This window comes from Solanum pennellii, chromosome 6 (genome assembly GCF_001406875.1).
Source record: "Solanum pennellii chromosome 6, SPENNV200".
Classification (NCBI taxonomy): domain Eukaryota; kingdom Viridiplantae; phylum Streptophyta; class Magnoliopsida; order Solanales; family Solanaceae; genus Solanum; species Solanum pennellii.
In genome coordinates, this window is record NC_028642.1 from 58,073,775 (window position 1) to 58,101,546 (window position 27,772).

At 31.1% G+C, this 27,772-nt stretch overlaps 3 protein-coding genes and 1 non-coding gene across 4 annotated transcripts; 2 read left to right on the forward strand and 2 right to left on the reverse strand.

Annotated features, from left to right (window-relative positions):
* The first annotated feature begins 2,211 nt into the window (after nt 1-2,211).
* On the forward strand, nt 2,212-2,283 carry TRNAH-GUG. The gene has a single exon. It is a non-coding gene; the product is annotated as a tRNA-His (tRNA).
* Nucleotides 2,284-3,983: 1,700 nt separating this feature from the next.
* On the reverse strand, nt 3,984-7,181 carry LOC107022504. Its single transcript, XM_015223104.1, has 3 exons — nt 6,636-7,181; nt 5,900-6,067; nt 3,984-5,739 (listed from the first exon to the last, which is right to left on the reverse strand). Exons 1-3 carry the CDS (start codon nt 7,179-7,181, stop codon nt 4,075-4,077), a joined length of 2,379 nt encoding a protein of 792 aa, XP_015078590.1. The 3' UTR covers nt 3,984-4,074.
* An 11,254-nt stretch (nt 7,182-18,435) lies between these two features.
* LOC107021649 (SEC14-like protein 5) lies at nt 18,436-23,910 on the reverse strand. Its single transcript, XM_015222349.2, has 7 exons — nt 23,749-23,910; nt 22,536-23,070; nt 21,944-22,116; nt 21,354-21,458; nt 19,851-20,107; nt 19,107-19,327; nt 18,436-18,971 (listed from the first exon to the last, which is right to left on the reverse strand). The coding sequence occupies exons 2-7, from the start codon at nt 22,878-22,880 to the stop codon at nt 18,594-18,596; spliced, it is 1,479 nt and encodes a 492-aa protein (XP_015077835.1). The 5' UTR covers nt 22,881-23,070; nt 23,749-23,910; the 3' UTR covers nt 18,436-18,593.
* A 377-nt stretch (nt 23,911-24,287) lies between these two features.
* LOC107022769 (uncharacterized protein Mb0911c) lies at nt 24,288-25,328 on the forward strand. The gene is made up of 3 exons (XM_015223361.2): nt 24,288-24,489; nt 24,814-24,976; nt 25,068-25,328. The coding sequence occupies exons 1-3, from the start codon at nt 24,365-24,367 to the stop codon at nt 25,191-25,193; spliced, it is 414 nt and encodes a 137-aa protein (XP_015078847.1). The 5' UTR covers nt 24,288-24,364; the 3' UTR covers nt 25,194-25,328.
* The last annotated feature ends 2,444 nt before the right edge of the window (nt 25,329-27,772 follow it).

The window sequence follows — 27,772 nt, forward strand, 5'->3', positions numbered from 1 at the left end:
CCCACCCGCCCGAAATTTATTCAAATTAAAGATACTTTATATCACTGCAGAAGTGATTTTTGTAACTTTGTATCCAAGGTACGTACTAATTAAATATTTATTTCGTACTTATGCAGTTTGATACCCACAAATTGTATTTTTTTTGCTTGTTTGTCTAATGCATCCATACTTATATAGTTTGATACCCACAAATTGTATCTTTTTTGCTCGTCTGTATAAAGTATCCATATTTTTACTTAACAACAGTGTTGAAATATATCTATATTTATATACATAGATACTTGTAGTATTGTACAAGATCAAGTTAAAATGTTAATTTACGAAGACAATTATATCTAGATATATAAGTAATATATCCAAGAAGAAAAGTTGAAACGAGAATACAAGTATAGTTATATCCAATGTAATCATTTTCTTGTTTAACAACAATGTATTCATTGTATTTTATATCGGTGTATTCATTTTTTGCTTAACAACTAGTGTATCTATTGTCATGTAGTTAACCTATTCAAAATCGAAATACTTAACCTTCATTCACAAATTCAACAAGTTGCTTACAAGAATAACTTGAATTAACAAAAAAATATAAATACCTTTACGGCGACAAAATAAGAAATATGGAGACAACAAGAAAATTGAGTATGACGTATCACAATTTTTGTTAAACTGTTAAAGATTATGATCTGACATGTCTTTAAATAATTAATTTTTAGTTATAAAGTTAATTATGGGAAGTTGCTCATTGTATGAACGTAATGTAAGGATAGGGGGTTATATTTTTGTAAGTTGCTCAAATAAATATCACTTCAAAGGAGCATAATCAAATCATACTTTTCTTTTCTTTTTTTTAGAAAATTTCAAAAATAACAAACATAATAATGTTCTACCACCCTAGTTTCGATAATTCTACTCTATAACTATAGTCTTGTATGCTATGAAGGCTGCTATTTGTATATTTTTGCCCATTTTTATATTTCACTTGTGAATATACAAATAGGTTAAGTATATAAATTATGTTATTTATACATTTAAATTTTTTTCCAAAACTCCATTTGTATATTTTCCTTATCAATATACAAACTACATAATTTATTATGATTTTTTCATAAGTCGTATACAAATATTTAGGATAAATATATTTAAAAAAACTGGATTTATATAATCATGAATCGAATTATATATAAATCAAGTGAATAGTAAGAATTGGGAAAACTGTTACCGCGAGTTATAATTTTCTTATATACGAATTCTAGATTTATACAATTCAAGCGAACAGTAAGAATTGGGAAAACTATTAATGCAAAATATATTTTTCTTAATTTGTGAATATAGTAACTAATATAGGCTAGATGTTTGCCATTATGCATAGTTTTACCTACATTTTGTAAAATTAAAACTTACAAGTCGGGGATGAAGTTTTTTTTTTTTGGAGGTGGGGTACCAAACATTACTCAATGTGATAGAGAAGTTATTTCTGACTAGAGTCGTACACATGGACTGACCTGATCAAATTCGTGATTTGTTAAAGGATTGATTAAAATTTTTGGAGCCAATTAAAAAACAACCTTTTTAGCTCAGCCCGAATTATCCTGTTGTGAGACTTGAGAAATATAGGCAGGAGCAGCTCGTGGATCAAATAAAAATTGATTAAAGAATAAAATATATTAATAAAAATAGCAAGAGCTCAAACTCAAATTCTATTTAAAGCTTTAAATATTAAAATTTAAATACGAATTGTTTTGTTTTTATAAAATTTGTATTGCATAGAACAAAAATCTCCTAAAATTTGTAGGGAATTACTACAGTTAATATTTCTACTTTAAAAAAGTGAACTGATCCGGCACAATTCATAAATCATGTACTTGTGGTTGGCCTGACCGTCTTATGGCCCACAAAAAATGGATCAATCCAATCTAACCCATCAAATTTTATACCTTGTATAGATCAGTCCGAATGAAATGAGTCAGTCATATTGACATTTTTATTTGTGGTAGACTCACCGCTCAAAAAGAAACATAAACGTAAGAGGATATAAAGGATGATTTTTTTAACTTTTAAGAAAAAAATGTATCTTCAAAGCACTGACTGCATAAATCAAAACATCAGGTGTTTGTTTTTCACATAATTACCAACTAGTACTATATCAGCATTTTTGTTAGTCAAAGCTATTTGAACCAACTTATAATTAGAGCGAAACAAGTTGAACATCAAGTGGCTGTAGTTTAGTGGTAAGAATTCCACGTTGTGGCCGTGGAGACCTGGGCTCGAATCCCAGCAGCCACAAAAACTCATTTTTATTCTATAACCCCACACACTCATTTTCATTTTAATTTACACTATACAAGCAAGCAGTCCAGTATAATTCACAACAAAATGAACTTTCTCATACAAAATTTAGCTTCTTTTTCAGTACATAGTATTATTTTATTTGGTAGCATGTATCCAAAAGCTAATGTGTTGTGTTCGTATCATTTCCCTTTACTTCAAACAATTCAGAAAAGCTTCGTACAACTTTTAGTCGCCGTCGTCGTTGTTTATTTATTTTTAACTATGCGCGCGGCGCCTAGCAAAAGCCATATTATATATATATACTTATTATTTTTTTTCCTGGAAAACAAGAAAAAAAATTGGATTTGTTAAGGTGCGCAATCTTGACTTGGTAAAAGCGCTTCCATTATATTTTGTCGGAAATAATTTTTAGTGAAGTTTCCTATTAGGTAAGACAAGAATTACTTTGTTACTCCCTCCGTGCAGTATTGTTTGTTATGATTTTTATTTTTAGAGTCACACTATAAAAACTTTGACTAATATTTTAAGATGTATTTTTTCATCATATTAATATGCAAAAAATTATAATTTATTATACTTTTTATATAGTTTTAGAATATCTAATTTTTTTGTTTAAAATATCGAATTTAATGTGATTCAATTTACTTTTGAAAATTAGTTAAATTGACTTTCGATAAGCGTAATATGACAAACAATTCCAGACGGAGAGAGTATTTTATTTATGAAAATGATTTAGATTAGTTTTAAATAAAGAGATAATTCATCACAGCTGTGATTATTAGTAAACGGGACGTAATACTACTTGAATCAGTTTTGACCTTTCGATATATGTGCTAATCCACTAAACATTAGCATGCGGTGCTTTTAATTTTAATTAGCCTTTGACAGTTTGACAAGCCGGGATGAACATAAGGGAAGGAACCAACAAACTCTACGCATTACTTTGCTTAGCGCATGGCATGCTCAATGTACTTTATTTTGTATAGTTTATTTGATTTTCAGAAGGGAGCCTTTAATTTGAGTAATTATAGAATTATTTTTGTATGATATATTAAAGGTTGTAGGCGTATTGAGTCATGTAATCATACTTATGTTAGGGTAAACGCTTATTAATCACTTTTCCAAGGATTCCAAAATAAAGTACATATGGACAGATTTACCTTTAATTATGTTTAGTATATGATACGTCATACATATGTCATTGATTTTCACTTTTCATGAACCTCAAGGAAATTAGTTGTAATTTAAGGTGTGGTCGATATGAAAGAAGAAGAAAATAAGTGGTCGTTTATAATCCAAATAAATACTATGAGAGATGAGCTTGATCTAGGTGGATTAGGATGAAAATGAGGTGAGTCGGAAGAAGGAAAAAACATAATTGTATTTTTACCTTCAAAAGTTATTTTTTTAAAGATTTTTTTTTTGACAAACCACGTATGAGAAAAGTAGTTAACTCATGATATGTAATTGTGATGGTATGATACAGTAACATGCACCGCCAAAACGTACAAGTTGAAATGTGAACTTTGAGCCTTCAATTGAAAAGCTTAGAGAGGACCCATATATGGAGTATCTATTTTCAAACTTTGCTGCTCAGCCACAACTTGGTGCTTTTTAAATAGACATGCATAAACACATAGCAAAGATTTAATATTTTGGATATTATTGTTGAAATAATTTTGGTACATGGTTAATCCGTACATAAATAGTATAGTAAGTTATTTTCTCAATTGATAATTACAAAATATGATATCTTCTATTATCATTAATGTAGTATCTTTTACACTAATTAGCTACAATAGCATTTGCTAAAGCCCTTACTTTACAAGAAATATCATGCAAATTAACATGACTTGAAGGATTTTCCCACTGCACAAGTTCTTTTATTGCCTTCTCAATTTCTTTAGTTTCCTTCACAAGTCCATCCATGCAAAAACCCAATGCACTCAAACTTAATACAACTTGACCCTTCAACTCCTCACCATTGACAATTTGGTCCACAAACTCTTTCGAATGTTCAAAATAAGACCTGAAGTTTTCATCAATCTCCTCTTCACTGGCATTCCTTATTATATTACAATAACTACTACTTTGTGACGTTCCTAATTCAACATCAACTGAAAGTTTCTTCTTCTCAAATTCCTTGTCAAGTATTGCTAGTGATTTGACCAAACTAACCTCTTCAAAACATTTCATTGAAGAGCCAACAAAATCTTTGAATAGCTTGATGTCACCGTCCAGCTTATGTACAAAATTGTCAACCAACCCTCCTGATTCTTGTTCAAGTAACATAAAAGCTTGTGACCCAAAATGTAAATACTCCAACATTTTTGTTAATGACCCCATGAGTTTACGATAACAAACGCTATGAAATGGTACAAACCAAAAATTTGGCTCTACCTCTGCTTCCGCGATAAATTTCCCCATCTCAATTACGTGCGTTTTCAATTTATTTTGACTTTCCACTAAATTTCCAATTGATCGAAAGCTTATCAACGAAATAGACTCATTCAAGATTTGAAAACTCTTGGAAAGTTGCAATTTTGCTAATGTAGTAGCTCTTGTAGGCTGTAACAAAATTTCCACTATAATAGAACAGGACAATCCAATAAATGTCTCTGTTATTCTTGCTATAGCAAATTCACTTGGTGGACCAAAACCTTTTCTACCAAGAATTAGTAATGCCCCAATTATAGCTGAAAGTCCACCAGCTTGCCCATACATTGTGCTTTGTCTCAAAAAACTGCTGACAATGAACCATGGAAGAAGAGACAAGAATCTAATTTGAACGTATTTTTCGAAGACAAAACATCCTAAAACACCATATATTGTTCCTAATACTGTCCCCTGTGCCTTAACATTAGCTACTTTGAATGTTGCTTCTCTCGATCCCGCGAGGCTAATGGCAACTGGAAGCCCTGCCCAAAATCCATCGTCCTTACTATAGATTGATCCAAAATATATAGCTAGGCCTAATGAAAGTGAACATTTGAAAGCTGCCATGAACCTTTTGTTACTTTTGGTAATTGACAAGTAATTTTGAAAGAACCCTTCTTGATTTTGTTGCTTGGGATTAGTGGAAGATTGTGAATTGGTAATTGGTTTGTTTAATAATAGGTTTAAGCAAAATAAAAAGAATAAAGAAGGAAGGTCTTTTTTTGTTGGTTGAAGTGTTTGGAAGAACTTTTGGGTATTTTGTTGATTTGACTCTGGCACAGTTGCTGATGACTCAAGGGATATACTGTTGACTTGCTTTGGTATGTGGTCACCAAGCATATGTAGAACAGATTTTTGGTCAGAGTTAAGAATTTCAACAGGAAATGGAGGAGAATTATCTAAGGCAATTTCCATTCCTCTTAAAGGTATTTGAACATCTTGCAATCTGCTTCCAGGGTTCTCTCCATATGGTCTTAAAAATTTGAATGGAAATCTTTCCCACTTCATGCTTTCCTGTATAATAAACGGATAATTAGGAAACTATTCACTAATATGTCGTAGTAGGTTACTTACCTTATTTTTCAGGTTATTATTAATTTCACGTGTTATTTATTGTGTAAATTCTTTTATAGTGTCAGTATATATATAGAGGTCAATATTTCATGGGACTTACTTGTTTGGTTTTAATGCCCTGGAGGAGTTTGGATCCTGTTTTGACTAAAGACTTGGCTTGAGAAATGAAAGCAAGTGCACAACTGTTGTCTTCAGCAGTAAATGCCTTCACAAACAAGTTAAACCTCTCTGAAGCATTTTCAGCAAAGAGCTTACAATTCTGTTTCACCTGAAAACAAATAGTAACAATCTGGTTAATTATTAAAATCATTACTATTGGAAGTATTCTACATCCTCTCTAGTTAGTTATTGTTAAAAAATTGTAATCGTGTGACGGTTTGGGTTACATGCATTATATGTTCAAACAGTTTTGCGACATGAAAACCTTATATTACTAGCTAGTTATCGGTCAGTGGATAAAATGGCCGAAAAATTCATATAAGAGATCAGCGTCAAAAAATGTTAGGTGATCATATTTTTTCCCCATTTACCTAGCTATGATAGACAGAGTTACTAGATACGGATCTAGTGAGAGATAACTAATAGTGCCTAGTGGAATAGTCAAGATCCCACAACTGTATATAAATAAATTTATGTGTGTGTATATATATATATATACACGCAAACATACACCCGTTTAGTAGGAAAGGTGCATGCTTAATGTTTGAAAATGTGAGGAGTACTATAATGCGTTACACCATGAAATGCATGTTACTTAATTTAAGTGTACCAACTTGTTGTATAGTATTTTATTTTCAAACAACCCATGCACGAGAAATTAATCAAGAAATATTCACCTCACAACAAGCCAGGGATGGATAGGGAAAAATCAAGGCCAAAACACAAGCCACAACTCCAAGCCCTGTGCTAGCCGCGACGTGAACCGGATGCATAATAGTTTCCGTTTGGCCACCATTAATATAAGCTATGACATAAACAAGAACAATTTGTCCTAGCGCGATGCGCTTCGCTATTAAATGAGTATTTTCAGGCAGAACCACCACGAATGCGCTCAGAGCCACTGCTATCGCGGTGGTCCCGGCCGTGAGTCGGGCCGGACCGATTAACCAAAGGCTTAGGATAGCAGGACAAACGCCCTGAATGGTGGCATAAAGTGCAAGCCAACAACCACGAAATGTATCACCTAAAGTTGCATCGGTCACAACTAGTATAACCGTAACATAGGAAAAAGCTGGGAATGCGACTTGATTTTTGATATATTGTGGACCGAAAAGGGTTGCAACACCAACTATGGTGCAAGCCAAGGCGGTTCGAAGGGCGGATGCTAGGCAAGTCCGCCACATGGCTCGAGCTCGGCTCGATTCAAAGGATGGTGTTGCCATTGTAAATAACTTTTCTTTTTTTTTTTTGGTCCGTTTTTTGCGTCCCTTTAGTCTCAATGAGAATGAGAAAAAATGGGAGGTGCATTTTAGAGGTAGGAGTGGGGGTGTATTTATAGTAAAAATTTGATTTGTAGAGGAGCACGTGAGTCTTTGGAAGGACCCACATATGAGAATGGGCCACTGAGTGGACACTACAAATTCGTCAGGAATATTTAATTTTCAAATATTATTTTTTACTTTAAAAATAAAAACTATATTTATTTTTAAAATTTCATAATAAATATGATCAAATGCATATTAGAAACAACTAAGGGAGGAGGAGGTGGAGTGAGGGGAAGTTGATTTTATCTTTTTAATTGCTATTAAATTCAGATTACGCACTGCGAGATATATTCAGATGTGACACTTCCAACTTGAAAAAGTTAATGAATAAATTGATGAGGTTAATTTAGTAGGTTTTCAAACATCGAATGAGCAATGAAAATAAGTAGAAAAAAATTTAAACAAGACTTCCTTGAATATTACTTATGCAATAATGTGGTATTTAGCAATAACACTTACGATCTCTCCGTTAGTTGATATTAGTCCCTTCCATAGATGATTAAGATGCACTTTTGATTAATTTTTTTCTACTATTCTCTCTATATATTCCATGGTTATATATATAGTCCTAAAATAATTCAAATATAATATATTTAATTTGAAGGGAAAAAAATATAATTTAATTAAAAATGTTTGAGTTATAAGGAAAAAAAGAAACAGATCATTGATATTGGCCCCTACCGGCTACCAGTATATCCCTCCCTAATAAGTATACCGTACAAGTGATATGGTACTTGCAATTGTGAATATTTGCAATTGAAAGCTTCACTTGTAATGATGTTACAAGAATCTCCATTAACAGCAGTTGCCACCACTAGCAACTTGTTCATTTTCCATTATATAGTGTGTTGACTGGTACCATAAGTTAAAAAGATGTATAAAATTATAAAAAAAATGGGTTTTGAGGGGTAATAGAATTTTACTTTATTAAGATGTGTCTCTGAGATTTCGTCATTTCGGTCATTGTCTAGGGGATACATATACGTTTTCCCTCCTTCGGTTTACTTTTATTTGTCATATTGCATTTTTTAAAAGTTAATTTGACTAATCTTCAAGATTCAATTAGATTATATAAAATTTGATATTTTAAATTAAAAATTTAGATATTCAAAATTATACGAAAAGTACTATAAATTGCAATCTTTTGCATATTCATATGATAAAAAATATATATTATAAAATGTTAGATACAATTTTTATAGTTTGACTCTAAAAAATTAAACTATGACAATTACAAGTGGATGGAGGTTGTTTATCAAAAACTTATTTTTTTGGTGTGGTTTCATAGGTTAACCTAAATATTCAAGTATAACCTATTAAACCACACTTATTGTGCTTACTTAAGGCTTGTTACTCTTGTTATATAAGAAAATATTATGTTGACTTAAAAAATTACAATATTAATGCATTTTTGACATCAAAAGTGTAAAACTCTTCATCACAAAAAATAAGTGTCGTTACTATTATAAGTAGCATCATGTCCAATGTGTTTTGATCAAAAACTTGTTTTTTGTATGGTTTAATTGGGTTATACCTAATATGCAGGTATGACATATTAAACCACACATATTGTGCTATTAATTAAGGCTTGTTTGTCTTGTTGTATAAGAAAATATAATTTTGACATAAATTAATTACAATATTAATGCATTTTTTACATCAAATGTAAAACTCTTCATCGTAAAAAACAAATTTATGTTAATATAATAAGTAGCACCATAATTAACATGTTTCTCAATATAACTTATTTCTTGTGTGGTTTAATAGATTATGCCTAAATTATTAACAGCACTATAAGTGTGGTTTATTAGTGTATACCTAAATATTTAAGGCCATTGACTCACATTAACTATAGGTGCTTTAACTCTATTAATGCGTTAGTGTATAAAGATTAAATGTTATGTTCCCTCCAATTCATTTCATATGTAGGTGAGATATCGTCTACGGATTAACTACTATTCCATTATACTGGGCATGAAAATATTGTCAAATTATTTTAGAAATATTTATTTTTAAAAATTTAATTATTATATTTTCAAATTTAAAAATTAAAATTTTCAGCTTCTTTTTTATTATTTAAATCAAAATTTACAGATTTAAGATTTACTTTTAAAGTAATATTCAAATATTGTTGGTACTATTAACTTTGAATATTATTTAAATAAATATGTGTACATGTGATGATATATGGGTCCAATTTTGTTTTCAGTCAATTTTTATTTTGTTAATTGAATGAACTAAGAAGAGAAAACACAGAAGCAATAAAAGCACCTATTCAAAAAAAGTTTATATATGTTGCGAAGAAGACTTAATAAGTTTTTAAGAAAAAAGAAATAAGAGTAAAAAATTATAATGATTGTCTCAAATTGATTCAATAGTGTTGATGATAAACGATATTAAAATAACTGTAAATTTTTTTTTCTATTTTTAGCAATCAATTAAGAATCCTAAACAAATTGCTATAGTTAACATACAATACTCCTTCTATTTTCATTTAAATATTAATAATATGTGAATACATTAAAAAAGTGTATCTCTAAAATTAAATTGATGCTGTAATTTTCTTTTCACTCTTTTAGCGCTGAAATTTTTTCAAAAGTTATAATACATATATAGTGACAATTTAGATAGAAAAAAATAATTCGTAATTGAGATGTAAAATTAGCTAAATATTAATAGTAATTATTATTATTATTCAAATGTGTTTTCGAATTTAATCGTTAAAGTCAAATAAAATCATAATACGAGGACAAATCTACCTCCATTGAAAACAAGTACATTCATTTTGTACTTTTTATTTGTACGTCTTGCTCTGAGATATTTTACGAGGGATTGGACTTTAATTAAGAATTTCCTTTTTTTTTTTTTACATTTCTTAATATCCCTATATTATGCATTAATAGTATCTTGTAGAAATATATTCCCTCCGTTTTAAAAAAAATGTCCTATTTTCTTTTTAGTTTGTTTAAAAAAAAATGATCCCTTTTCTTTTTTGGCAACATTTTAACTTTAACTTTTAACTTTTCATGTGGCATGTTTAAGATCACAAAATTTAAGGGCATTTTAGTACATTTGATGTAACTTTGATTTAGAAACACAAGATTAAAAAGTCTTCTGTCAAATTAGATCATTCTTTTTAAACGGAGGGAGTAATATCTTTGCTTCTCTAATAGAATATCTTTGCTTCTCTAAGCTAGTTTAATTCTAAATTTAATATCTTATTAGTAATTATCTTTGCATAATAATTACTTAAGACACATCATAAGAAGGTTCGTTCTTTTTGGACAAGACAAATAGAGAAATTTTAAAGCTATACTTTAAAGACTACGACAGCATGATTAAGAATTTTTTACTAATATTCTACCTTGATCTCAATTATCTCCAAGATCTTTCAACTAATTAGAGTTTTATGATAATTGATTGTTAACATTAATCACGTGTGCTAGCTTAATTATTCTAATTGCACAACGTCCTAGTACAAACAAAAAAAGATTGGATACAATCTAATTAACATACACTATATCTTACGCACTAACTACAACCAAAGATTTGAATCATTATTCTGCACTTTAATTACTAGTCATGATCAAAATAGACATTATCCATAAATTAAACAAAATATGCCAAACATGAAACATTTTACCATTGGACTTAAAGGGGTCAGATTAATGTGCTTATCACCCAATTAATTGGTAATTAAAAGGAAGAGATCAACTAAACTAAGCTTGTCATGTTCAATATTTTCTCAATATTTTAAAAAAAAGCAATTTGTATACATGTGTAGTAAAATAAGAGTGGTTTACCATATAGGATTTCCACTATATTAAAAGTTAGGTTATATGCTGCTTAATTGAGTTTATGAAATGCTCTTTGAAGACAGGAAAGGGTCAAATCAAGATTAGGCAAATTAATTAATTATATCTCCCAGAATAATAGTAGTATTAGCTTTTTAAAACATCACACCAAGTTAGTTAAAGCAAAAGTTATACATCGTATTCTTCCTATTTCTATTTTAAAAAAATTTCGTGGATAGAATTTTATAACTATTATATAAAATATTGTTAGACAACTCAAAGAAATTCTAACAATTAATATGTATGTGCCAAGTAACGACGAATTCATTTTATAACGCAAAGAGTTTGTCTAATCTTCTGCTACGTCATGATATCTTTTTCTAAAAAAAAATAAATATTAAAGGTATTTATAAGTGGTTTATAAAGTTTTATTTACATATGAATTTACTTTAAAATATTATAGGGATAATTCATTGACCTTCCATTATATTTGGCTTCGTAACACTATTGTTAATCTACTTATTTTAATCGTAAAAACAAAGTAGTCATATTTTAATTTTTGAAGTTATTTATTACAAAAACAAATATAAGAAAGAAAGTAAACTTAACATTATGAATCAGAGTCCGGAGCCTAAAGGGTATAAAATGTTAATAAAATTTCCAAAATGGTATATGAATATTTATTTTAACCAAAAGGGCAAAATCGCTGGAAGGGCAGCGACTTTGCTTGCCGGAAAAAGTAAAATCGCTGCCTTGACAGCGATTTCTAAATATTTTTTTAAAATAATTTTTTAATAAATCGCTCCCTAAGGAGCGATTTTCTTAATTTTTCATTTGAAATTTAAAAAAAAATTAAAAAAATAGGAGCAAATCGCTGCAAGTGCAGCGATTTGTCTCCAATTTTCTTTTATATTTTTTTAAATCAATTTTTTAGAAAAATTTTGATTGCTACTTATTTTAAAAAATTATAAAAAAAATTATTTTGGAATAAGTAGTAGAAAAACTTAAAATTAAAATTTCTTTAAAAAATTTAAAATTTAATTTTAAAAATTGTAAAAAAAAAGTAAAAAAAATTGATTTGAAAAATAAAAAAAATAAAAAAAATGGATTGGAAAAAAAAAATTGGAGACAAATCGCTGCCAGGGCAGCGATTTGCTCTTAGTTTGTCTCCAAATTTTTCTTAATTTTTTCCAATCAAATTTTTTAATTTTTTTTTATTTTTCCAATCAATTTTTTTAACTTTTTTTTTACAATTTTTAAAATTAAATTTTAAATTTTTTAAAGAAATTTTAATTTTAAGTTTTTCTACTACTTATTCCAAAATAATTTTTTTTATAATTTTTTAAAATAAGTATCAATCAAAATTTTTCTAAAAAATTGATTTAAAAAAATATAAAAGAAAATTGGAGACAAATCGCTGCACTTGCAGCGATTTGCTCCTATTTTTTTAATTTTTTTTTAAATTTCAAATGAAAAATTAAGAAAATCGCTCCTTAGGGAGCGATTTATTAAAAAATTATTAAAAAAAAAATATTTTAGAAATCGCTGTCAAGGCAGCGATTTTACTTTTTCCGGCAAGCAAAGTCGCTGCCCTTCCAGCGATTTTGCCCTTTTGGTTAAAATAAATATTCATATACCATTTTGGAATTTTTATTAACATTTTATACCCTTTAGGCTCCGGACTCTTATGAATCACATGAAAAGTTTTTAGTGTTAAGAAGCCAAACTAAATAGAAGGTCTCTGAAATTATTTTAATATAATATATTAATGCATAAGCTTTATTTGATTGGTGGAGAATATAGTGCAAATAGAATAATTTAAAGGGGAAAAAGTTGAGGCATATTTCACTATCTACCTACCAACCTTCTTCTAAGAAGCTGACGTCAAAAACAAAAAAAGAAGTTTATATAATATATGTTTCCCTTGAAATTGGTATCTGCCAGCTTAATAGTAATTATTTTTTTTATTTTAATGGTAGGTTCCCATGCAACTCTATTAATAATTAATAAATTATAGCTAAAATTAATTTCTTTTTTTTTTCTTCCAAATTCTTTTGTCTATGTATGTGTCTTAATATGATTACAGTGCTGTATTAGATGCAGATTTTACTAGGTTTTGTTTTGTGATTTATTGACAATGTATTATATGAAAAGCCTTATATTTCTCTCATGTTTCCCCAAAAATGACAAAAGCTGATATATGATATTTATAGCAGGACAATGCACATAGATAAATGAAGTCATATTTTTCGATTTTGTTGTCCTGCAAAGGCTATAAGCTCAAAGATTTTGAAATACAGGAAGAATGTTCTTATCACGATTAAATATGAATTCGCACATTATAAAATTTATTTATGTGAACGACATTTCCAGCATTATATTTTGAAGTCCAATTATTTGATTAAAAATGAAGAGATTTCAACTATTTCATCGCAATTTATATTGATATTACCGGGGACAGTTGCATTTAGTAAATCTGACTTAACCCCAAACGAGTATCCTTTTTAGAGTAGAGTACTCTAGAATTCCAACAGCATAATGCATTCATTGACAAGCAACTTATTATAACCAACTAAATTAGAATAATGGTACAAAAAATCTGATATTCTTGAAAAGAAGAATGAGGCCACTATTATTCACACTATGTTTCTGATATGACGTATACCAAATTGTTCACGACTTCATTCCATTTCATAGAGCGAAATTAAAATATCGACGGTTTAAAATCGAATCGTAATCAATAAGTTAATTGTATATTAAATTAGTGACTTATTAGTATTGAATATGGAATTAACGATTGATGAACAGATTAAAATTTTGATACTTAATGAATTTATACTCAATTTTCTTGTTGAGTGAATCTTTAACGCATTAAGCCTTATCATAGTTGCATTTTTACTGTAAGTATATATCTTAAGTAAATACTTATGTGCATGCACCCTCAAAGTTTAGACTTTCATATTTTTAATTATGATTTATAATTATAAAATTACCAGCTTAAGTAGAGCTAAAAAAATTATTTCTTTTGATTGGAGATTGATATAACTGGTGAGTAAAAGTGAGAGAAGGGAGCACAAAGTGATTATGGTAATACACCATCTGATAAGTGATAATCACTTGTTAATTACTAAGCCGATAACAAACCAACTAATAACTCACCAATTAGCTAACAAATTAAAATATTTTAAAATCTGATATCAGATAAATATAATTATCCCTCCAATTCCGTCTAGTTAATAAGCAACCCTACCATCGACCGGAAAAGGAAATTAAGAGAGTGAAGATAAAGATAGTGGGGCAAAACTCAAAAGTGAGTGTCATTTTTGCACTAGAAAACAAAAGAAGAAAAAAGGACAAAACTAAAAAAAATAAATATCACTTTTCTTTTATAGCATATAATATAATATAATATAATGCGTTTGTCATGAACATACTACAAACAGTTTTACCAAACAAAAAAACAACACTCCCTGCAAGTAGTAATGCGCATGAGAAATATATTTTAATTTTAAATATATGTGAAGGCCTCTTTCTACTGTTTTATTAATATACGTACTATTTGATTTTGCAAATAAAAAAGTAGAAATTTTCGATGAACTACCCTTTCTTAATCAGCAGATAACGTACATTATATTTATACAGTCCAATAGAGTTGATAACTTATTAAGTGACTTAAATTTGTGGCACTAGATAATAGGACTATATATTGCTCGATCAAAATCCTATAAAAAATGATTATGCTAGAGAATTGATCTATTTCATCCTTTTTGGTTTTCTTAAATAAAGGATCGATTAATTAAATAAAAGATTCATACTATAGTTTATATCTCGTTATGATTTAGAGTGATGAATGGAAAAAGTATATCACTATCGGTAAGAGATGATATTTTTGGAGTTCATATAAGGCTTGACAGTACTCATCATCTCTCTGAGTTTGGATTTAGAGATTAAGTTAAGCTCAATCCATTATTTTATCAATAAGAGAATCCTGTTTTACTTTTTGTGATTTTTGACGTCAATAAATTATGTTTCATTGGAGAAGTGTAGCAAGATACTGATTCCTCATTTATTTATGATGTCAGACTAGAATTAAACATTAATTAACTTTCTAATCATTTGTTAACGTAGGAGAATTTTATTTTTTATTTTAAAAAAGAGGCTCCATTAGATCATCATATTTATCAAGTAAAAATAAAATAATATATATGCATTTCAGAAATAGCAATTTTTTTATTTTTTTTTTTGTGTGTGTGATCACGATGGTGACATATGAAGTTAGGACATGGCAAATGGCAAATATTGCTCGTTGCACTTCTAATGCAACATTGTCCGATTAGTGGCCGGAACTTGATGAGGATTCAACTAAACACCAATAAAATAAGCTATTCACCTTTTTTTTTCTTTTTTTTCTTTTGGAAAAACAATTAATAAACTATTTTATTGTACAACAAGAAATAAAAAATAAAAATGAAAATGAAAAGTTAGGTTTTGTATGATGGAAGGAAGATTATAGCCTATCAATACAGTGAAAGGTCACCAAGTTAATTCATTAGTACTTCTTGACTTTTATTAATTTTCTTGATGAATGAGAAAATCTTAGTGCATGGTTGGTAAGCACCAATATTTGAATATTTTTTGACATTAGCCACCTTATAACTTTTTAACTTTTAATTTCTTTTGCTTTTTAGTACTACACGAACATTCTTAACTACTTCAAATTTAAGTTATTTGTGTAATTAATTAAAATTAAAGTGTCTTGAATTGAAATGGAAGCGCCACCTTTAACCCTCATAGGCCAAAACATGATAAACCAAATTGGAGGAATTGCGTTTCAAAATTCAAGAAAAGTGTAATTGGATACGTATTGGAGTCAATCAAAGTGGATGACCTTCAACTTACGCACAAAAATCTGCTTAACAATATACAATATTATATTTGAAGTTTCAACTTAGATTTAATCGGCCGATGATCTATCGAAAATAATGTCTTGTCTACTTGCAAAGGTACATATAAAATCAGTATATATTTTGTCCTGTTCAAATTTTATGTACTTGTAAAATTATACTGAATATATTATTATTGAACTTATAAATTAAACAACGAAGGAATTGCAGTATAGTAATTACGACTAAAGCTTCTATCAAGTCTTGATCAACCTTCCTTTTCTCTATTAATAAAAAAAATAAAAAAGCTTTAAACATATATACGATCAATGGCACTTTAATTTTCATAATATTTGTCTCTTGTGTATTAGGTGATTCATTATGAATTAATAAGTTTTAAGTTGACAATCAAATTACCACAACCCTCTCGGTTATTCGATTTAGAACTAGCAGCACAACATTAAAAATGATCTTTAGCGATAATTAATTAGCAATTGGCGTTAATATGTATCTTTAACTGCTATTAACACTTTTTATGTATATCCCTAAAAGCTTTAACGACATTTGATCCAGCGACACTTAATTAACGCCGGTAAAGACTTTAACACTTTTTATTAACATGTCTATTTATTGCTGCTAAAAGTTATTTTTGTTATAATGAATATGATAAAAGCTAACATACAGTTTCAAAAGGAATTCATATTTGTGGTCGTGGCACTAGTATCATGTCAGCTAATGCTTGAAATAGGAGGGAAACATGGGCATGATATTATTCCACCTTATTATGTTGCAATTTGCGACCTGACTAGCAAAATGAAAAACGTTGAATTACTTTCTTCCATTTTTGAATGCTTCCACATTTAAATGGAAACTTTTCTCACCTCATTTCTCCTAGACATGAATGGTTATTATATATATGTTATTTTTTTTGAGTAAATGATAGTTAATACCTTTTGAGACATCTAGTTTACAAAATGTGTATAGTCTAAAAATAGTATACCCTTTATACTGATATATATATATATATATACAGATATACATACCCATACATTTAATATACATCATATAGAATGAAGTGTATATGTATGTGTTTGGTACGGAGAAAAACATTTTCTGAAATATGTTTGAAAAAACGTTTTCTCTAAAAAAACAAGTTTCTTAAAATTGAGAAAAAAATGATATTCCTAATGAAAATAAAGAAAACAAATTGAATAAATGACATTTCAAATTTGCTGACTCCACTACACCCACCCACCCAATCCCTCCAACCCCTCCCTTAACCATCCCATCCCCTACCACCCCTGAACACCCCAACCCCCCTCTTCTTCCCATTCCGCCTCCATAGTAATTTACTAGATATTATAAAAATGCTCTTGAGATAATATTTTCTTACTTTGTAGGAAAATAATTAGAAGAAGAAAAACCATGTAGAAAAATAAGAAGAAGAAACAGTGAAGACCAACAATGGGGGAAATTTGCTCTGATTTTCTGAGTTGATTTTATTGAACAAGAAGCAACTATTTAACCTATTACAAAATGGCAGAAACGGTAAATTAATCGAAGAGATAACAAACTTCTAACAAACTTTGCTCACCTATACAAATTCTAGAAGAAACATCTAATAAGAGAATCTTATGCTATGTACAAAAGATGATAAAATGTAATGGGATATGAGTGAATGAGCTTTATTGATTGATAATTTTGATCTGAATGTTGGATCATGAATATTGGGTCGAATTTGATTTAGGAACAGATCTTGCGACCTGTTTCTCTTCATTCTTCTGATGATACTTGACTTAAAGAACAGGTCCTACAACCTGTTTCTCTTCATTCTTCATATGAGACTTGTCTTCAGATGAGACTTTACTTAGAGACCAAGTCCAGCGACCTGTTTCCTTCATTCTTCATATGAAACTTGAATTTAAGGATTAAAACCTATGCCTAGTTTTCATGACTGCGGCCTGACATGATTTTCATCATCATTCTAATATACTTACACACCGAACATTTTCTAGGAAATCTTTCCGTGGTTAATATTTTCCTTTGCACCAAACACCCCTTCGGTTGTTTTTGATAAACTAGATATCTGAATCACGAAAATATAAATATATTGATAACTCATTTAGTTCCGTTCTTTTTCTTTAAGGTTAATTACTTGTAAATTATATGAAATACAGACACTATAAATTGTGTGAACTAACATGAAGGGCACACAAAAATGTTATGCCCTTCATTCAAATTTCACACACATTAAGAGACTCGCATCAACTTCCAACATCTTCCTCCAAGCTTGACTAAATACAAAGAAATGATGGAACCCGAACTGAAAACCAGTTGAATAGATCATTATTCAGCGCACTTGACAATGCTTAAACCATGCTGAAGATGGTATTTCACTACTATATAAGCGCATAATTTACACTGAAGACGTCTAAATTTCAGTTTCAAATGAGAAGAATTAGGCGCGTAAGAAAATTTCACGGAACAAGCACCAAAACATCCCATTCCAGTAAGCAAGTATTTGATGTGGATAGATAATTGCCATTACATTGTGGCCAATACTAGCTGCCACATGCTATTTTTTTATAAGAGTAAACTTACAAAGAAAAGCTCTAGAATGTAATATGCTGAGCTCAAGGAGGTAAAATGGGGCGATTTTCTGGATCGAATATTCCAGCAACTAAAACAATAATAATCCAGAACAAAAGGATACCCACCACAGCCTTTCTTAAGACCCGGTCACAGTTATAATTCGTTGGAATTTCAATATGTTCACCTGAATGAAGAGGTGCTAGGTCTAGTGGATTGTTAATAATTTCACTTACCGCTGTCTCTTGATGGTCGTCATTCATGAGAGTGTTATGCGTCTTGCTCATGTCAAAGCTTGCACATCTTGAGCATGTGCACTGCCCACCAAGATAAGACGGGAGTGTTTGCAAACACTCAAAAAGAACCTTTTGATACATTTCCCCTTCAAATCTCAATTTTTGCCGAGTGACCGGTTTGAAAACCTGTATGTTTGTGCAAGAGTAGTTACATTTGAGTTTCCGCAAAAGGAGTTCTATGCAGATCAAGTTGGTCTGACTTCCAATCATAAGAATGAAGCAGGAAAATGAACAAAATAATAATTAGAGCACAAAGCTTACTTGCACAAAGGTTTGTGCGACAACTCGAACAATAGGTGGAAGGCGTATAATGAATAAACAGCCCAGACGGTTGGGGAAGTGATCTTGCAAAAGAGTGGAACAGGATCTCAGCATTTGCATGGGAAGTCTCAGTGGAGAAAGTCCTTCACAGTCTACCAAAACAGTAATTTGAGAATTTTGTGGGTCCACCAGATGAAGAACCCCATGCTCCACCTGAGATACTTCATAAAGAAAATATACATTATTTAATAATTTGTCTAACTATGAACTAGCAGCATAGAGAAACTGATTGATTAACTGTCTAAACTACTATCCAACTTCAAAGGTGTTACTTCCTCTTTTCCACTTCTCATTATTTTCTCTCACGGTTTTATTTACAGGAGAAGTTTCTCGTCATCTCTTCTTGGCTTGAGTTCTTACAACGGAGTTATTACTTTGATAAAGTCAAGTATTGCTGCCTCCAATATTGAGCAGTAAAGATAAACAGTACCTTCGGCATTGTTATGTTCCCAACAGAAGAAAGTATGCAAAGAAAATGCATATATTCAACATAAACAGCTCACAGAAGAGCTTAAAATTATTCAGCTGCTGAAAACAAAGTGATATTATCCTATTCTTTGGGTCAACACACGAAAATCAGATAGAAACTTCAGGAAAGTTATACAACTAATACTGCAGTAAAAACGGGAATCATATAAAAACAATAGTTAGCCAGACACTAAATGCACAAGTGGAAAAGCATACCAACTGCTTGAGCAAAGCTAGGTCTATCACAAGATGGCAAGCTGATGCACGCTAAGCCAAGACGGACAATGAGGCAGGGTCGATTCTGCACATCATATCCATGCCAAAAGACCATATTTGACCACACTTCAAGTTCTTGTCTGGAAAGAATTCTGTATGTCTCCCTCCAGCGAATTGTTTTCTTCAGTGAAGAAAGTAAGCGAGTAAAATCTCCATCTGCAGCTCTGAAAAATTGATGGATCTCCTCTTCATCAATTCTGCATAAATACTATTGTGTCATGTTCACTGCAAGAAGAAAAACCAATAAATTTTACATATATCTTTGTGCAACAAATTTCTAGTGGCATATATATGCACCACTTGAGAAGTTTTTGAATAGAGCGGAACATTCAAGAGCTTTTAGATCAACCTGATGATTGAAGGGTTTGAGAAATGGAAGCTCATATGATATGAGGACAAAGAAGAAGACAGGTAAAACTGCATAATGAAACAAAATGACAGAACACCAGTCAATAACTATTCTCGACAACAGCTCAAGCTCCTAGTAAGACTAAAAAAGAAGTTAAAATGCCATCGGATGCATTATCTACTCAACTACATAAAATTTCTACATTTATTTGTTTTTTAACCAGAGGAAGATCGAAGCCCTATAGTCAAGCTGAATGGAACAAAGCAATCATCCCAAAACATTCATTGCATTATGAACTGTCAAAAGTGTTGAGAATTCCCACATCGAAAAAGGAATGAGAATTTGGTCTCCTTATATGGAGTTGGACAATCCTCCCCCCATAAGCTAGCTTTTGGGGTTGAGTTAGGCCCAAGATCCGTACTTACAAAAAGAAATGTACACTACAGCTGAAGGAGAAAAAATATCTTAGGGTGAAATAGGCTGACACTAACATTCCAAAGCAGTGCAGTTACGTCCTGTACAGACCCAAGTAGATTTTTCTTGGACTTACTAGATGCCGTAAAAGCTTGAACTTTAAAGAATTTGCATAATAAATAAAACCAGGTAAGAATTAGAGATAATTAGCTAAAATGAAGAGGAAAGTGGAGTATTGTTAGAAAGCGGACTCTAGTATTACTAAGTAGGTTATAGGTATAGGTATAGGTTGGACATCAAGATAGACCATGTTGCCACTCTAGGTATTGATGGTTTATTATTGGTTTACAGAATCATGCTCAATGGATATCTAAAGAAGCTTGAGCACAAACTCTCTCCATTTTCTGTTTCAGACATCCTTACCGTTGAACTGATCTATGTTGCTTGGACTCTTCAAAAATGCCACAAAGAGCTTGTCGGATCCTCCAAAAGCAGTGCATTTTCGGAGGATCCGACACGGGTGCGGTAATATTTTTGGAGAGTCCGAGCAACCTAGGAACTGATATCCTTGACATTAGTTTAAAACTAGTTATGAAGTGGCACAGTTCTACTATGAACATACAACTCATAATATTAAAAAAAGTAATGTTCTGTTATAGTATGTTTTCATAAAAATATACCTCTCTGGCAAGATAATTCCTTGCTTTTCCAGATCTTTGTAAAGAAGATGCAACCAACTTGCGGTACTAGTCGAAGACAGACTTTGATAAGCTTCATTGCCAACCCTGTAAAGGCATGAAAGTCGTACAACTCATCAACCACCAATTCAGTCTCAAAACCTTGCTCTGAGTTGGGTTAGTTGCTTATATGTCTAGGGATTAATCCAACAAGGATTTATAGAAGTAAATCCAGAACCAATTGAAGAGGAAGCATGTAATTTGAGACATCACATGCTAAATCCCCAATATTGGCCTAAAAATTGGAAAGAAGTTCTAGCATATTATATGAATAAACCTGAGTCCTGAGTGTATCAGAAACATATGAGAGCTATCTTCTATTTCCAACACATGGAAGCAAGAAAAAAAATGGACTATCTACATATATAAGTTATCCCCTTCATAATTTCTATGGCATTACAAGTACAGTTCAGATGTTTGTTTATTGGACTCGTCGGGTCCTGCTTCAGGTTGAATTATAACTTCTACACATATAAATTCAGATAGAACTGGTAATTGTTCATTACATATTGAGCAACATAACAAGTTTGTACCTTTCTGTTGGGATAGACTGCTCAGACGAGACTACTAGCTGGGAGTCTGAATCAGCACGTGAATCACTGGATACCGGGGAACCTTGAGTGCTATCTGAGGTATCATTACTGAATTCTGAATGATCAGAAAATGCTGTAGCAATAGATAGCACTAGCAGTGGCCGCGATAACGTCTAACCATAAAGACATGCTGTAAGTTTGTAACTGTACAACATCCAATGTAGATAGCTATGCAATAGACCAATATATATCTATAAAATAACCCTGTTCAAAACAGCAATAATCTTTGATCTCAATTATAAACAAAAGGATTTAATTTGTTTTACTAGCATAAATATTTATACACGTATAACTCTATTCTATCTTGTGTTGTTTCTCTCGACTTGGTGTATGAACCTACAAATGAAAAGCAGCAGTAGATATTCCCATGTATCAGATGATATAGGATCATATACATTTCTTTCATAATCATGCAAAATTGATGCACCCATTGACACAGGCAAGACAACATGTTCCAGAATGACTGTATGCACATAGATGAGTTCATGAGACTCAACACCAGTTCTTCTGAATTTGATACGTGCATACTAACCTGCATGCCTTCAACCAGAACCCTAAAAGGATTCCACTTTTGCATCCACTTAAGTGGCGGATAGCACACAACTTGCAGAGCTTGCAAGCCAGACCATACAAATGGACATTTGGACCGTGAGATCCTCCGTACAGCCTCCAAGGCAGCAACTTTTACTAGAAAGAAAACTAACTGATTACCACTTCCCCTTCTCTGCTTCCCATATTTTATCAGATCAAACCGTCTTACATTTGCAAAAGAGTTCGATCCAGAAGAAACGATGTGTTGTTTGGATTCATTTTTGGTAGTGATAGCAGTTGTGACCATAGACTTTGTCCGAGGGGTGGGATTAAAGGAGTCTCCCATAAGAACTTGATGAGAGATTGGCACAATAGGTGGAGGAATAAATACTGGATATCAGTCACCCAAAGATATGTAATGGTAAAACCACATCTCGTGGACGTTTAAGGAAATGGTGAAGACAATGCCGCGGACAAATCTTGGGAGATAAGATTACCTAATCTTTTGAAATAGAGTCTATCTATCCAGCATACCACTGAAATAAAACATGAAATAGATCACAATTTTAATCGGGAATATATCAAATTGACGAGAACTCTAAATCCATACCAAGACCACAATACAACAGCTAAAGTCCTACAATGACAAATCCCCTTTTGCTAACCATAAAAATACATAAAAATAGAAAGGCCACTCCAGTTTTCAGTTCATACAACTTTTTGGAAATAGACCACCCTGTTGATATAAAGGAAAAAATCATGCTAGTGATGCATGTTAAAACAATCAACCAACTAAGCCTCAATCCACACTAATTGACATTAGTGAGATGAATCCTCTCTATATTCCGCTCTATTCGAGCTAATTTCACACTAATTCTTAGCTGTTATGATCACAAATTCACAACAACAAAAGCAATCCACTTTGCTAAAAATCACAGTTAGAAAGCCTTGAAAAAAGCAACCTAATTATAACAAAATCAAGTGAATTCAAATTCAAATGCGAAGATTATGATCTATACTGCTGAACGCACTTCAAATATCCATAACATAGATCTTTTCACAACACTAATCACGTGGAGAAATATGAAAGGAGAAAATGTACAAACATCAAATTCACATCCCAGACAAATTCGAGAACTGAGAAATCAAAATCATAGCATAGGATCAAAAGCAGAACACACTAATTGTTTCAATTGTACTTTCAGAAATAATACCTAGAGAAATATTGGAGCAGAGTATTCTGTTTTCTGGATCTCAGATTTTAGAAGAATTTGGATTTTTTTCAGTTAGCCCTCACTTCATAAAAATAGGGAGAGAGAGACAGAAAAGGAGCTATTTTTATTGTGCTTTGACTATTTTGATGTTCTTTCCATATATTCGATTCGTCTTTACGGTTTTTTTTTTGAGAGTGCTACTTAAATTAAATGGGACTATAAAAAGACTCACATTTTTTTAAAAAAGAATTACTGAATATATAAGTTTCGGTATATGTTTACTTTATCGAATTATTTATTATCATAAGAATTTATCCTTCTAAAGTCACGTCAAAATAATTTTTATCTCATCAATGTCTATTTAATTTTTAGAGTCTAAAAAAGAGTCATCTTCGTGATGAGATCATAGACGAAAAACGTGGTAAGCACAAAACCTGTTCAAGTGATGCACAATGCACACGTGTTCCAAATCTTTCACCTCCATTTGCCACGTGTTTTCGTATCATATTTTGTTTTAGCAAACATATAATTGAAGGCAATCAATAACGAGTATTGTGGATCTACTTGAAAACAAACAGAAAAAAAAAAAGGAGAAGAAAAATAAAAGAAAGAAAAAATGGCATCAAATTTGGGTCCAGCATTTGCTTATACAGTGGTGTATTGTAAAGATGTTGCTAAATCTGTTGCTTTTTATGCTAAAGCTTTCGGCTACAACGTTCGTCGCTTAGACGAAAATCGCAAGTAAGAAATATATATGTAAATAGTTTAGATTTGATTTTACAAGAATTGCTTTTAAGATGTTTTGATGGAAATTCATTTTTGTATTTTGAGCCTTTGCTTTAATTCTCAACATGCATATATGCACAACACAGTACTAGTTGTTTTAGTTCAAATAGGTAAAAATAAAATAAAATCATCAAATCTAGTATGTGATCGGAGTAGTATTTGAATCAAGGTAATTAACAATGTGATCAAAAGAAAAAACTTGTTAAACTTTTGAAATCTGAATGATACCACATAAGTTGAGACAAAAGAATGAACTTATTTGGTTATGGATGGTTGTAGATGGGGAGAATTAGAGAGTGGCGCTACGACAATAGCATTCACACCTGTGCACCAGCACGAGACGGATGACATAACGGGTCACGTCCAGACCCCTCAGTCCCGTGGCGATAGACAACCCATTGAACTTTGTTTCGATTATGTGGACATTGATGCTGCCTACAAGGTATTGATTCATTATTATTTGAATAGGTTACTTTGATTTGTGATGGAGACTTTAATTTGACGTTTTTATTTTTTTTGTGAATATGATTCAGAGGGCAATTGAAAATGGGGCAATGGCTGTGAGCGAACCGGAGGAGAAGAAATGGGGACAGAAAGTTGGATATGTGAGAGACCCAGATGGTAATACAGTTAGATTGGGAAGCCATGTCAAATCCTAAAACATCAAAGCTCCTCGTTTGCTAATTTACTTCTGTGTACTAAAAATAATTGTATCCTCCTTGTGGTGTAGTAATTCAGGAATAATAAATAAAAGTTGGGACTTGTAAGTTTTTATAATATTGATATCTTATCTATATTCATATGTGGATAATCGAGAAACTGAACCTGAATTTAACTTTATGAACCAATTATTCAATTAAATAAACAAGCTCAGAAAATGTTGAGATTGGTAGAATTAGATTCTTCCTGAGTGAGTGGAGAGAGCGTCGAGATGGAAGGTTGGGTACCTGATGAGGCTTTGGGCCCTGGTTTTAAGGTGAGTTATCGCGCGCCTTAGGCTGCCAGGGTCGCATTTGGATCTCTACCCTGGGTCACACCCGCTTGTATTTAGAGGTGTTAAGATGGATTGATTGAAGGGGGTACTTTCAGAAAATAGCCACTAAAATATTTTTATTATAGCCACAATATGTTGATTACGATTTCCTACCTGTTAGACAGGGAGAGAGCCGAGCGAGGTCGGAAGAGGAGTTGAGCGAGAGAAGAGTGGAGAGTTATATATATATATAATATATATCAAACTGTTTTATGTATCTATGTGTATCTCGCCAGCGAAATTGAGAGAGGCAATTGCATTATGTTGATTTGTATTTGTATTTGTATACTTATATGTATAAGTGAAGAAAGAAGTGTGAGTGAGGAAGAGAGGAAAATTAATATATATTATAATTATGTTAACTAATTATGCACGTAATCTTTTCTAAATTGAATTACTTTTGAATGAATTAAGAGAATTGAGTCAATAGATGCTCAAGTCTTTTTGTTTAATTAATAAGCTTTCTTAAGTCTTTTTGCTTAATTAATAAACGATCGACTAGATGTGTTGTATTTCATTAGCTGGTGGAACATGAGGAGGATTGAACCTTATGTTCAAAATACGTTAGAGATTAATTGTAGGTTAGTCTCTAAAAAAAATAGTTCTATGCTAAAATAGGTAATCACACTCGTTCTGGCTAGTTTTTTTTTTTTTTTTTTTGGGTTGGTTCTAGCTAGTTGGACTATACAAATTTAACCCATAAAAAAGTCGTAAATTTTACAGAAACAACATTGGTATCAAATTATAATTTCATTTTTTATTTTGTAATTACATTAATCTTTCAAAAGTAACACAAATTAAATACATTAATATGTAGTTCGAATATTTTAAAGAGTATCTCAGATATATTATATAAATCGGAAATATAATATGTAATTTTAAAATACTAAATACATAATATGTAATTTAAATATATCAAAGTAGCTCAAATATATTAAAGAAATAATTTTTTAAAGTTTTTAAAAACAAAAAAGAATATTAAAAATAAAAAAAATTAAGACGTCGAATCAACGAAATTTTGGCTTATTATAGGAAGTTGTCAATGCCTAGCAACAGAAGAGTCTTGGCCATACGGGAAAAATACTGGAATGTACGAAAATAGGTCGCCTGATCATCGACGCAGACAGTTTTGGCCATATAGCCAGCGAGTTGCTTTGCTCGACAAACGAACGGATCGAGATAAATGAGTCGATTAAAAATAAATTAAATATGATCGATTTGACTAATATTTTAATGGATAATTTTTACATCTGGCAAATGAAAAATTCATATTTGTATGCTATAGCAAAGTTTGCATAATTGTGTTCCATAGCAAACATAAAAACGGTATAATTCGCTATACATATACAGTTGAAGCAAATTGTATAAAACGAAGTGTATAAAACAAGAAAGAGAAAGACACTTGGGCAGAAAACTGTATAAAAACGAAGTGTATAAAACGAGTTGTATTATTATAAGTGTATAGAACGATTATATACAATTTGAATTTGTATAAAATGAGAAAGAAAGAAAGACAAAACAATTGAATTGAATTGTATAAAACGAGAAAGAGAGAAATTAGATACAATTTGAAAATTGTATAAAACGAGAAAGAGAGAAAGGCAAAAGAAACTGGGCAGAGGAGTATTTTTATTGAATAATTATAAGTGTATAGGACGAAAATATATGTACTTGCATGTGTATATACAATTTTCTGACGCTTTATAAAAACAGAAACGCAATTTATACATTTCGCTTCTGTTTGTACAAGTGAAAAAGGCGAGGGTGGCGTGCGAGATTTGGGAGAGTGGCGAGCGATATTTGGGAGAGGGGAGAGAGGGGAACAAAAATGTATTTATACAATTTTCTCTGTTTTATACAATTAGAATATTTTTTTTATACACTTGTGTTTTGTATAAAAAGTAAGAAAGCGAGCGAGATATTGAAGGAGAGTGGCAAGTGAGATATTTGGAAAAAAGGCGCCTGATAATTTTTTGCAAACGTTTGCTACGAAGTATAATTAAATCAAACCATAGCTACTCCATTTATTTTAGGTTATTAATTTGCTATTATATATAATTTTCTCTATTTTAAATGAGTAAACATAAATTATACGATAAATAATATGAATATTCATTTATCCATATTATTCACGTCCATATCTTAAAAGCTTCAAAAGCAAAATGGCCTATCCACTTATCACACCACTCAACACCCCCCCCCCCC

Bases quoted from the DNA above. Each gene is read 5' to 3' on its own strand.
- LOC107022504 (XM_015223104.1), bottom strand. From the start codon at position 7,181: ATGGCAACACCATCCTTTGAATCGAGCCGAGCTCGAGCCATGTGGCGG. The intron at 6,068-6,635 runs GTGAATATTTCT...ATTTGTTTTCAG, and splicing joins CATCCCTGGCTTGTTGTGAG to GTGAAACAGAATTGTAAGCT. The intron at 5,740-5,899 runs GTAAGTCCCATG...TTTATTATACAG, and splicing joins AGGGCATTAAAACCAAACAA to GAAAGCATGAAGTGGGAAAG.
- LOC107021649 (XM_015222349.2), bottom strand. From the start codon at position 22,880: ATGGGAGACTCCTTTAATCCCACCCCTCGGACAAAGTCTATGGTCACA. The intron at 19,328-19,850 runs GTATGCTTTTCC...TTCTTTATGAAG, and splicing joins TAGCTTTGCTCAAGCAGTTG to TATCTCAGGTGGAGCATGGG. The intron at 18,972-19,106 runs GTAAGCTTTGTG...ACAAACATACAG, and splicing joins TCGCACAAACCTTTGTGCAA to GTTTTCAAACCGGTCACTCG.
- LOC107022769 (XM_015223361.2), top strand. From the start codon at position 24,365: ATGGCATCAAATTTGGGTCCAGCATTTGCTTATACAGTGGTGTATTGT. The intron at 24,490-24,813 runs GTAAGAAATATA...GGATGGTTGTAG, and splicing joins CGCTTAGACGAAAATCGCAA to ATGGGGAGAATTAGAGAGTG. The intron at 24,977-25,067 runs GTATTGATTCAT...AATATGATTCAG, and splicing joins ACATTGATGCTGCCTACAAG to AGGGCAATTGAAAATGGGGC.